Below are 12,259 nucleotides of genomic sequence, written 5' to 3'. Positions count from 1 at the left end.
CTACAGTCCCTGGTTCGAATCCAGGCTGTATCACATCCGACTGTAATTGGGAGTCCCATAAAGCTGCGCAAAATTAGCCCACCGTCGTTCGGATTTGGCCGGGGTAGGCCGTAATTGTAAATACACATTTGTTCTTAACTCACTTGCTAGTTAAATAAAGGTCACATTATTATTATTATTATTATTTAAATAAAGCCTCGTGTTTTTTATGATGTTTATTTTGCATTAACGCATTTTACTCAAGATTCGCCCTTCATTTTATGTGTGCAATATTCCGTCATTGCACCAGGTGGCAGCATTTACCTGGAAATACGATCCCTCGAGCCTAATGACATCACATCTGCGACTGCAAGTCGTGATGTCATCAAAAGGTTGCCATTGTGCGGAGCAATAAACAAATAACCCAGTTTCAACATTAGGAAATTCATATTTTGGTTTGTTTATGTCTGATAACCGCACTAACCCTGTACCTCACGGAATTCAATAATACAAGCAAATATGTCGGCACAAAAGGACTGCGAGTTTTTAGTGAAACGGGCTCGGGATCTAGTGTCCGAGGACCCGTGTGCAGCCAAGGCTTGGCTGATAACCGCTCGAACCCTCTATCCCACGGACTTCAATATTCAGGTAAGCTTCGTCTAGTAAATGACATGGAAACGCTAGCGGACTAAACTCGGATTTGACAAATTACTAACGAGCCATTTGGAACACAGGTAGTAGTCAAGCTAGTCTCTGTCAAGAGGTCTGGTCATTGGCTTTGTAGCACAAAGGCTGGAATGGAATGTCTCATTGGTCTCTTGTCTTGACAGCACGAGATGTACACCATTGAGAGAAATGCAGAGAAGACGGCTTCAGCGGGCAGACTGCTGTATGATATGTGAGTGAGAGTTCTTATCTCTCTTCTTCTGCACACAGTACTGTTGATGGCTGGTGTAACTGCTGTTATATGTGCTGCGTCCTTCAGGTTCATCAATTTCCCTGATCAGCCTGTTGTGTGGCGGGAGATTACTGTCATCACAGCTGCCCTGCGGAGCGACTGTCAGGACAAACAGGCTCAGTTCCTACGAGGTGAGAGCTGTGTGTGTGTTAGATCTACATGAGATCTTTCCTGATTGGGTGAAATGTTAGAAGTGTTAACGCCGTATTGTGTATGTTCACTGTAGGTCTGTTTGAAACCCTGCCCGGACCAGTGCAGTGTGAGGTGCTGCTGAAGGCCACAGAACAATGCTTCAACACCCTGGAGAAGGCTGAGATGCTTCTGTTACTGCTCAGGCGCTTCCCAGAGTCTGTGGTCCAACATGGGGTACGTAACCTCTCACCTCTGACCTTCAACACTGTGTTCAATAACACAGAATCATTTATCTGTTGCTTTGTTTGCACTCGCATTCTAGGTCAATTTGGGAGATTCTCTATTGGAGGCGGAGACGGCTGAAAAACTGGAGACACCTGTCAACTGTTTCAGGAAGCTGTTTGGTGAGAGATTTCTCTGAATCAGATGATCGAAACCTAGAACATTTGGACCTCAAAAGATGACAAATGTAAAGTAACTATATATGCATTCTATGCTACTTTTCTTCCTCCCTCACAGTGTGTGACGTTCTCCCGTTGATCATAAACAACGTGGACATGCGTCTGCCTGCCAGTCTGCTGCTGAAGTACATGCTGAAAGCAGCAGAGTTCTACATCGGTTATGTCACGCGGGGCCCGTCTGCTGACGGACAGCTGCAGGGCAAAGCCCTAAACGGTAGCTGAGTACTATTTATAATATCTGCATTTGATCTAATTTATTTCTCATTGCATGCCACCTCCACATTGCTACTACTTGCAGGCCATCAGCTAGTTTTATGATTTTTGTCCTCAATTTCTCCCTCTTTTCTTTCTGCACGTTTGCTTACACTTTCCATTTTCACGTGTTTCACGGTCCAATGACGTTGCCCTGTACTCATCTTCTCCCTTCTCTCAGGCTCTCAGGAGGGTGGTGGGCTGAAGTCTCCCAGTGTGTCTCGGGGGTCCCAGCGCTATGTGATTGAGGGGCTGTCAGAGAAGTCGTCGTTGGTGGCTGAGCCCTGGGAGAGACTGCTGGATATCCTGGCAGTGGTGGGGGCTCGTTGCGAGTGGCAGGGGGACAAGGGACAGAGGTAAGAGCACAGATGATCTCCCAGTATGTGTGTGGAACTGAAGTGAATGTGTGTGTGTGTTTACTTATGAGTGTGAGTGGTTAGCCTATACATACTCTATGCATGTGTTTGTTTTGCAGGATAATGCTGGGTGTTAAAGTGTGTGCATCACTGTTTATGTGTGTGTTTTGTAGGGGCTATGTGGAGATGCTGCAGTGGGTTAAGGAGCTGTGTTGCTACCTGCCCAGTCTAGAGGGAGAGACCAGGTCACGGTGCTGCAGTCAGGTGGTCATCTGTGCCTCGCTGGTCCTCTTCCGCAGTGCCTACCTCTACGTCTCAGCTGTACAGCCTGCTCTGTTTCACGGTCAGTCTTTCCCCCTGTGTGTTCTAATGTATTTGTATTCACATGACAGTGGAAATGTCAATTTTGTTCTTTGAGCATTTGGTGTTGTGGAGATTCTGTTTGAGGCTCTCTCCTTAGTTTACAGTGAGGTTGTTTGTGTGTTGCGTCTGTGTATTAATTAATGTTGCAGGTGTGAATGCGTTGGCCTCTGGGTCGTGGATACTGTTGGAGGACCTGAGCTCAGTGTACAGTGAAGTAGAACTGGAGAGAGGAGCAGGGAAACACGCTCACAAGAAACGCAAACTGGCCGACGGCCGCGAGAAGACCATGGTGAGAGGATAGATGGGAAGTCTTTGTGGACTGCGTGTGTGTGTGTACATGCTCATGCATGTATTTGGGTGTTTCTTCAGAGCTCAGATGATGACGAGGGCCTGGGAAAGGGGCGTGGCCGGACCATCATGGTCAACAAAACAGAGATGCCCGGGTGGGCAGAGACTCTGGAGAGCTTCCGTTTGGCCAGGGAGAGCTGGGATCTCCTCCAGTCCCACGACAGCCTGGGGACCGGTACGCCCTCCAAATACATCCCCCAGCTCCCAACTGCGTGCTCTCTAAATGCATGTCCTGTCTAAGCAAATGTTTGTCGTTCTGATGAAATGTTTTCACACCCATTCTCCAGAATTCAACAAGATCTGTTCCTCCTGGAAGACAGACAACTGGCTGTGGTTCAGAATATTCTTCACAGATATGATCATATACCAGGTAAACATAAATAATGATCATTGTTCGTTAGGAGTTCATCAGTGTTTTGTATGTACATGTTTGTCTGTGTATGTCCACGGATTTGTGTTCAATGCCAGTGTGTGTGTCCTCTCCCCCAGGGTCATTACCGTAAGGCCTTGTCCAGCCTACTCCAGATGTCTGGGTTTCAGCAGCCTCAGCCTGGACAGAGCTCCCCAGGACAGGGTAACCTGGAGCACCACAGGACCCTTATACAGCAGGCCTCCTGCCACTACGCACTGGGAGAGTACAGGGTGGGTATGCACATACAGAGAGCTCATCCAGAAACATGCATACAACCAGAGAGAGATTGCGTCACTGTTTTTCTGTGTCTCCGTCTGTATCAGATGGCTTGTGAGAAGTTACTTGATGTAGTTGGTGGGCTGGTACCACAAAACCAGGATCCAGTCAAGAACACTGACGAATCGGGCAAAGCCAGAAACAAGCCCAGGAAAGGTAAGGTTCACTGTGTGTGAGATATCTTCAAATGTCTTTGTTTTATGTCCATGTTTACAATGCGGTGTGTTTTTGTTGCTAGGCAATGATCTGAGGCTGCTGCCCTGTACGAGTAAAGCGATTCTGCCATTCTGTCTTCAGCTGATGTTCGCCTGTTTCAAGGTACCTCAACACTGCCCTTACAAATAAGGCTAAACACATAACTATTTTGACAAGGGTCTGCAGGTTTTAATTCCCCTGAAACTCAAATAACCTATTTTTAATTTTCATCCAATCAGCTTCGTGCCTTCACGGACAGCCGAGACGACCTCTCCTTGGGTCATGTAGTGGTGCTCCTGCAACACGATTGGCCACAGGGCGAGTCTCTGTTCCTGAAAGCCATTGATAAGATCTGTCAGCAGGGCAGCTTCCAGTATGAGAACTTCTTCAACTACGTCACCAGTATCCTTATCAGACAGTATAGCTAAAACAATATATATATATAGTTTTTATATATATCTAAAACAATCCAAGACTAACAAGTTGGTTGAGCAGATATGAGAGCGACTGGGGATTGCAGACACTTTTTCGCTTTTTTTCTCTCTGTTGTTTGACTTTAACTCGTTCAGATATTGATATGCTGGAGGAGTTTGCATACCTGCGCACTACGGAGGGGGGGCGGGTCCAGCTGGAACTACTGCCCAATCAGGGAATGCTAATTAAGTAAGCCCCTCCCACTGGCAGATGCTTATGTATTGTACGCAGTCATGCTCACATAGATGTAGCGAATAGCAGCTCAGCTGTCAGGCGTTATGTTGAGAAAGGGTTAGAGATACAAAGCGTTGTCTATCTAAGGTCGGGAAAAAAGTTGTTTAGGTTGTTTGAATGCAACCACTCTCAGTGCGAGTTGAGGAGTAGAATGAGGTTGCCTCTAGACACTGATCTATGATCAGTTTCAAGCTTCCTCTTAATGTTAAACGTAAAGATTTTTAGAGGGTAAGCTGATCCTAGATTTTGCTTAAGGGCAACTTCTAACCCGGAGCGTGAGTTGATGAATGTTGGTGTTTACTGTCCTCAGGAACCCTAGTCCCGCCCTGGGTGGGGAGTTAAACACCCTGCTGCTACCTGGGGTGCAGACGACCGACAGGTACCCCTGCCCACCACCCCTACCCCAAACACTCTCTCCATCCCTCTGCCCCAAACCTCATTTTGGTTTTCGGTCTGTCGTTTTCATCGAGTCCTTGTCGTGTTTTATTTTTGAGAAGGCGTTTGACCCATTGCATCCGTTTATGTGGTCGTTACTGATGTTTTTAAAGTCAATTTTGGTTGTATTTTTCATATCTGTAGTTGTCATTGCATTTGTGAACATTCACGTTTAACTATGTGTTACTGTTTTTGATGTTGCTGAATCTTCCCCGTCTAAATTTTGCCTGGTTGGTAGATACCCTATACTCTCATTCCATCTCAAAACTATGAATATAACTATGAATACTGTATTTGGGGAAACATGTTGTTTCCTTGATGTTGTGTCATTTTATGTTTTATTGTTGATAAATTGGTGTTTTCAACTGTTACTGTAGAGGTTTGGAGAAAAATTAACATTATCAAATGTCTGATTTCTAAAATTATGAACATGTGTTTTTCTATGAAAATGCTAGAAATGGTTTCTTTCTCACACCCATTGTCTGGCTTCCTCTGCCCTGTAGGCACCACACGGTGACGCGTGGCATCACTAAAGGGGTGAAGGAGGACTTCCGTCTGGCCATGGAGAGACAGGTGTCACGCTGCGGGGAGAACCTGTACACTGTCCTCCACCGCTTCTGTGTCAACGAGAAGATCATCATCATCCAGTCCCTGCCCTGATCTGACACCTAACCTCTGACCCCTTCACCTTTAAACCTCGGACATCTGACTTTTGAACCTGTTGAGAGCAGGAGCCCAGGCTTATGGGTCTAATGTCCACAGTGAAAGCCTGGTCTTCCTTGCAGCTTGTGTGCCCAGAAGACCATCGTCGTCTTCCATCAGACCTGACAAATGAACTTCTGACCCCTGAACAGCCTCTATGACCAAATAACACACGTAATTAGAAAGAGGCAAATTCTTTGTTTTCCTCTTTCAAGGTTTTATTTATGATGCTATTTTCATGAGGGTACAATATTGGACACTTTTTGTGCTTGCCTTAAACTTAGATGGCTACTTTCAGAGAAGGTTCTGTACTTGGGGAGCATACTGTTTCTAAGGATACTAAACAGGTATTGGTGGTGTATAGTGTGTCTGTATTTGCTGTCTAGTGTGTCTTTCATTGGCTATCTTGATACATTTAGTTTACTTTGCCTAGTTGGATCATTTTGTGAAGCTGATGAAAAAAATTAGAGGTTCCAAATCATTGTTAGATTGTTGGAAAGTTGACAAACGTGAGCTTGATATTGTTAGATAATGTTTTATTGTTTTTCTTTTTTATAAAGCTGTAGTAAAATAGATGTTAGTTTATATGAATTCTCCATTAAACCTGACTGGTTGGAAACAACAGTTCTTTATTGATTTCTCCACCACTGCAGTGCAGCCCTGAGGTTGGCCCAGAACAGCCTGTGCTTGCCTCTGTCCTGGGGCCACTCCAGGTAAGTGTGCCTGCCCATCACAGCCTTCATTGGTAGTACTTGGAAGGGATCATGTACTGAGTCAGAGGCTCTAGTAGCACCAGGATATCACTGTCAAACCCACAGGACAACCGCTGATGGCCCGCAAAGTACAGCTCTTAGTAGCACCACTCGTTCCGGACGAAGTGTCGAGAGGATGAACACATCGCCGGCTCCTCTCCACACATTGGATGATGTTCTCCACGATCGTCTTCCCTGGGACGAAGTCCCTCTCATGGCGACAGATGTGGAGCCCCCTTGCCGGAGTTCTCCAGGTTAGCAAGAGCGGGCCCTTGACCAGTTGTGGAAAAAGTACCCAATGTCATACTTGAGTTAAAGTATAGATACCTCAATAGAAAGTTACTCAAGTAGAAGTGATAGTCAGCCAGTACAATTCTACTTGAGTAAAAGTCTAAAAGTATTTGGTTTTAAATATACTTAAGTATCAAAAGTAAAAGCATAAATCATTTAAAATTCCCTTTATTAATCAAAACAGATTTATTTGTCACATGCGCCGAATACAACAGACCTTACCATGAAATGCTTACTTACAAGCCCTTAACCAACAATGCAGAGTTAAGAAAATATTGACTGAATGAACTAAAGTTTAAAAAAGTAACAATAAAATAATAAGGCTACAGTATATACGGGGGTACAGGTTAGTCAAGGTAATTGAGGTAATATGTACATGTAGGTAGGAGTAAAGGGGAAAAGCAGACAGTGCCATTTTCTAGTTTTGAAGTCACTCAGACATTATTTACAAAAGATGCATTTGTATTTAGTGAGTCTGTCAGGCAGTAGGGATGACCAGGTGTTCTCTTCATAAGTGCATGAATTTGACAATTTTCTTGGCATGTTATGCATTCAAAATGTAACGAGTACTTTCGGGTGTCAAGGAAAATGTATGGAGTAAAAGTAAAAGTTGTCAAAAATATAAACGTATACCTCAAAAAAATATATTTTTACGTAAGTATTTTACACCACTGCCCTTGACCCAGTCTTTATTATGCTGGCTGTAGGACATGAAGGAGTGGAACAACACCCCCTCCAGGTCCTGGGGCCGGACCTGCTGGGTCCTGGAATGGTGCTTGGCTTGGGTCCACTGCCAGATCATACTCCGGTACCACGGAACGTCCAGGTGGTGGCACAGTCGCCATAACAATGATAACCGTGACCACTGGGCACCAGATGGCCGTTGCCAGCAGGCCAACGTTGCAGGATATCTCCTGCATCTGGAAGCCCTCTGGTGTGTGGAGTTTCTCAGACTTCGGGGTAGCTGCAGTGGTAGGCTCGTGGCCAGTGGAGAAGTTGGATTCCTGTGTGTCCGCTGCCCAGCCCAGTCCCAAAAGTACCCAGATCCCTGAATCCTCTCAGGGAACAGGTGAAGGGGTTTCTGCTGGTGTTTAGAACCTGTATAACAGGGCAGGCCCCCAGACCGGTCAAAGACGGGGCATGGAGGGAGTTCTCCGTGAGCAGGAGATACTTAAGGTGTGGGAATCCAGAGCACACAGGGAGATTCCTCAGCCGATTGGTACTTAGGTACAGAGCGAGGAGAGAGTCTAGGGCCAGCAGGGCCTCTGGTACATTGGAGATCTGGTTGTTCTGGAGGTCCAGGGTGGGGGTGCTGTTCGGTAAGCAGCTGAATACCAATTCGCTCAGCCCATTGGAGGACATGTTCAGGTGGACAGCCAGTGGCATTCTTGGCCGCTGTAAACCAACGGGTTGAGGCTGAGGTCCAGGTCACGCAGAGAGCTCATGCTGAACACTTGCTCAGGATTTGAAGGTTCTTGAGGTTGTTCCCTCTTAGAACCAGGATGTCCACTTTTTATTCAGGGTTGTACACTCCACAGCGATTTGCAGTTCTACTCTGGAGGACACCGTATCAGTCAGGGTGCAGTCTGAGAAGTCTATCTGCAGTATCCCGCTGGGCAACTTGGGGCAGGTCATGTGTATGATGGACGTCTCAGTCATCGGCAGGGGCTCCACAGGCACGTTGATGAACAAATGACAGAGGGCTTCCAGGGAGAAGAAAAAGGTAACCACCCCCTCTCGAATGTGTCTCTTCGTGGGGTGTCACTAAAAGACGGATGTGGATAGCCATGTCTGAAGTGCTCAGGTGGGCGATGGGGCATTGGAACACAGCGTTTACGGTGTTGGTCAAGTGCTCCCAAGTGATGACCATATTGGCTAGATGAAGATGTAAGGTGTTGTCAGCCCCTCTCCCCTTCAAAAGTTTCACCAGGTAACTGTGGTCGCCCTTCGGGTTCATACCCATCAACTCAACCTCGTTGGACATGCGGACCTTCTCTGCCTGGATGTCACCCAGGCTGCCACTCTCATAGGCTGTGAAGTTCTCCAGACGAAGGGCCAAAGTTTGCAGGTGTACGTCAGGGATGTTGATGTTTTCTCCGAGCCCCAGACTCTAGCTTTCCCAGGCTGCAGAACTCTGCCCTCAGGTTAATGGTGTGGAACAGGTTAGAGGGCAGATCTAGACCTCTCAGGTTCTGTATGAACAGCAGGTACCGTTGTTCAGTGAGATTCTGGAGACGGTTGTGGGAGAAGTCCAGACTCTCCAGGAGTGGAGTTGGATGGAATTTCTCCGGATCTATCTCCTCCAAGACATTCCAAGACCGGTGAGTGGTCACTTGGAAATTCTCATGGGGGAGTTTGTTTATGTTGTTCTGGGAGAGGTCCGGGGCTTAGGTGGATGGCGGTAAGTTTCTGGGGAAGGAGAGGTTTTTGGAAGAGAGGTTGACAATGAGGGTGTATATTTCTGAGGAAGAGAGGGTGCTGCGATGGACTTCCACTAACACAGCCACTGCCCAGAGGGTGACGGCCACATTCCTCATCTCTGGAAAGGATCAAGCAGAAGAGGGAGAGAAAATGTAAAACGTATTGGTTTTGTAAAAGAGGTTCAGTACACAGTGTGTTTGTGAATCACAATAAAATGTAAAGGCTTTGTTTTAAATATGAATGTCATGCAGCGTCCTTATTCACAAAAAAAAGCTTCCTTTTTTTTTATAGACTCTTGAATAGACTCCAGCTTTAATGGTCTATTATACAGTACTTGCGGTACATGTATTCACACACACACACACACACACACAGAGGAAAAAAAAGGAAAGACTGAACTGTCCTATTCACTGTCTTTTCAAGAGGTGTTTTTTGTTGTTGAAATGATATTCAGTCAGTCTGTCTCTCTCATTCCTTTCAGCTTTATCTCACTTTTCTCTGCCTTTGCTATTGTGTTGCTTTCACACTCATACTATTTATTACCTTATCAGTCTCATGTTTAACACTTCCTCTCTGGCTTACAGTAAATGTTGAGCAGAGGGAAACAGACACTTGAAACCATGCCATTCAAATGTGCAGGAAACATGACCCTCCTTTACGCACATTTCTAATTTCTTCCATTTAATTCACAGTGATGGGCAGAGAGAGAATTTGACAGGCAATGAAGTTGAGATTTTGAGGCTGGAGGCTATGATAATATATTACTCAATGTATGGCTTCATTATAAAGATATTAAATAGATTTAACTTATTGATTAAAAATATAAATTAAGAGAACACCTTTTATGAACATGGAGGATATAACGACAAAAACACAAACGTTTTAAAAATCGGGCTCGTCCGGGATTTGAACCCGGGACCTCTCGCACCCAAAGCGAGAATCATACCCCTAGACCAACGAGCCCTACAGTTTAGTCTAAGGGACCATCTTATAAAACCAACCTATTACGTGTCGAAAAGGAATGTATGGTCTCATGCCAAGTTAAGTGCACTTTTAAAAACTCCCACTTCACTCTGACTTTATAGACGTTAGCTGACAGCTCACGAAAACGATGCATATGCTCAATGGGGTAGAAGGGAGAAGTTTGTTTCTGGATGGCCAGATAGCTCCCAACGATGACAGGAAATGTCTATGTGGGTAATCGTAAATGCCTAGTTTCATCTTGGTCTTGACACAATGTCTTGTTTGGACTGATTTCATGTCAATGCTTATAGTGCAGAAATTCGCAATATAGAAAACCAACAACTGTAACGATGTATTTGAGAGACAAGTGCTTATGTGCAAATGTATTTCTGTTTTCAATAAACATTGGAGACAAAATATAGTTTACATGTTAACAATCTAGTCCAACCACATCTGTTTTGCCCCGTAGTTTGTTTTGCCCCGTTGCTAAACAACCAACCCACATCTGTTTTGCCCCGTTGCTAAACAACCAACCCATCTATAGTGTGCTGTTCTCATATGGCAGCGTTCACTGGTACACCGCCTTTGAGCCATGGGCATGAATATGCACCTCTGAGAGTGTGCATTCATACATATGGGCCTCTGTGGGAGTCCGTCATATACAGTGGCAAGAAAAGGTATGTGAACCCTTTGGAATTATCTGGATTTATGCATTAATTGGTCATAAAATTAGATCTGATCTTCATCTAAGTGACAACAACAGACAAACACAGTCTGTTTAAACTAGTAACACACACATTATTGTATTGTTCTTGTCTATATTGAATGCAATATTTAAACATTCACAGTGTAGGTTGGGAAAAGTATGTGAACCCCTAGGCTCATGACTTCTCCAAAAGCTAATTGGAGTCATGAGTCAGCTTACCTGGAGTACAATCATTGACACAAGGTTGGAGATGTTGGTTAGAGCTGCCCCGCCCTATAAAAACACTCAAAACATTCAGAAGAAGCATTGTGAACCATATGCCTAGAACAAGAGAGATCTCAGAAGACCCACGATTAAGAATAGTTGACTTGTATAAAGCTGGAAAGGGTTACATCCCTAAAAGCCTTGATCCGTCCACGGTAAGACAAATTGTCTATAAATGGAGAAAGTTCAGCACTGTTGCTACTCTCCCTAGGAGTGGCCGTCCTGCGAAGATGACTGCAAGAGCACAGCGCAGAATGCTCAATGAGGTTAAGAAGAATCCTAGAGTGTCAGCTAAGGACTTACAGAAATGTCTGGAACATGCTAACATCTCTGTTGACGAGTCTATGATACCTAAAACACTAAATAAGAATGGTGTTCATGGGAGAACACTACGGAAGAAGCCACTGCTGTCCAAAAAAACCCCATTGCTGCACATCTGAAGTTCGCAAAAGAGCATCTGGATGTTCCACAGTGCTACTGTCCAAAATATTCTGTGGACAGATAAAACTAAAGTTGAGTTGTTTGGAAGGAACACACAGCACTATGTGTAGAGAAAAAAAGGCACAGCACACCAACATCAAAACCTCAAACCAACTGTAAAGTATGGTGAAGGGAGCATCATGGTTTGGGGCTGCTTTGCTGCCTCAGGGCCTGGACAGCTTGCTATCATTGACAGAAAAATGAATTACCAAGTTTATCAAAACATGTTGGAGGAGAATGTTAGGCTATTTGTGCGCCAATTGAAAATCAACAGAAGTTGGGTGATGCAACAGGACAACGACCCAAAACACAGAAGTAAATCAACAACAGAATGGCTTCAACAGAATAAAATACGCCTTCTGGAGTGGCCCAGTCAGTCCTGACCTCAACCCGATTGAGATGCTGTGGCATGACCTCAAGAGAGCGGTTCACACCAGACATCCAAAGAATATTGCTGAACTGAATCAGTTTTGTAAAGAGGAATGGTCCAAAATTCCTCCTGACCGTTGTGCAGGTCTGATCTGCAACTACAGAAAACATTTGGTTGAGGTTATTGCTGCCAAAGGAGGGTCAACCAGTCATTAAATCCAAGGGTTCACACACTTTTCCCACCCTGCCCTGTGAATGTCTACACGGTGTGTTCAATAAAGACATGAAAACGTATAATTGTTTGTGTGTTATTCATTTAAGCACACTGTGTTTGCATATTGTTGTGACCTAGATGAAGATCAGATCAAATCTAGGTCTAGGTAATTCCAAAGGGTTCACATACCATTTTCTTGCCACTGTATATATTTTCATCCCA

General features: G+C 44.9%; 1 protein-coding gene, 1 non-coding gene and 1 pseudogene across 3 annotated transcripts; 1 reads left to right on the top strand and 2 right to left on the bottom strand.

The window, feature by feature from the left end:
* The first annotated feature begins 303 nt into the window (after nt 1-303).
* Nucleotides 304-6,201, top strand: ints10 (integrator complex subunit 10). 2 transcript variants are annotated; one of them, XM_064973674.1, is made up of 18 exons: nt 304-627; nt 810-877; nt 965-1,068; nt 1,164-1,303; nt 1,392-1,473; nt 1,589-1,744; nt 1,964-2,138; nt 2,312-2,481; nt 2,651-2,790; nt 2,871-3,024; nt 3,137-3,219; nt 3,339-3,491; nt 3,585-3,693; nt 3,776-3,855; nt 3,972-4,134; nt 4,302-4,395; nt 4,751-4,819; nt 5,379-6,201. In XM_064973674.1, the coding sequence occupies exons 1-18, from the start codon at nt 499-501 to the stop codon at nt 5,533-5,535; spliced, it is 2,226 nt and encodes a 741-aa protein (XP_064829746.1). In that variant the 5' UTR covers nt 304-498; the 3' UTR covers nt 5,536-6,201. The 2 variants fall into 2 exon arrangements, with proteins under 2 accessions (XP_064829746.1, XP_064829747.1); XM_064973675.1 differs by lacking the exon at nt 4,751-4,819 and having other exon boundaries at nt 308-627.
* A 5-nt stretch (nt 6,202-6,206) lies between these two features.
* On the bottom strand, nt 6,207-9,157 carry LOC135544984 (toll-like receptor 6; annotated as a pseudogene).
* A 775-nt stretch (nt 9,158-9,932) lies between these two features.
* trnap-ugg (transfer RNA proline (anticodon UGG)) lies at nt 9,933-10,004 on the bottom strand. The gene has a single exon. It is a non-coding gene; the product is annotated as a tRNA-Pro (tRNA).
* Between the last annotated feature and the right edge of the window lie 2,255 nt (nt 10,005-12,259).

This window comes from Oncorhynchus masou, chromosome 9 (assembly GCF_036934945.1).
Source record: "Oncorhynchus masou masou isolate Uvic2021 chromosome 9, UVic_Omas_1.1, whole genome shotgun sequence".
Lineage (NCBI taxonomy): Eukaryota > Metazoa > Chordata > Actinopteri > Salmoniformes > Salmonidae > Oncorhynchus > Oncorhynchus masou.
This window is presented reverse-complemented; position numbering and strand designations above follow the sequence as displayed.

What these genes read in the sequence shown, in the direction of transcription:
- ints10 (XM_064973674.1), top strand. Translation starts at nt 499, where the DNA reads ATGTCGGCACAAAAGGACTGCGAGTTTTTAGTGAAACGGGCTCGGGAT. An exon ending in TGATGTTCGCCTGTTTCAAG is followed by an intron (nt 3,856 to 3,971) that starts GTACCTCAACAC and finishes TCATCCAATCAG; the next exon opens with CTTCGTGCCTTCACGGACAG. An exon ending in GGGGTGCAGACGACCGACAG is followed by an intron (nt 4,820 to 5,378) that starts GTACCCCTGCCC and finishes TCTGCCCTGTAG; the next exon opens with GCACCACACGGTGACGCGTG.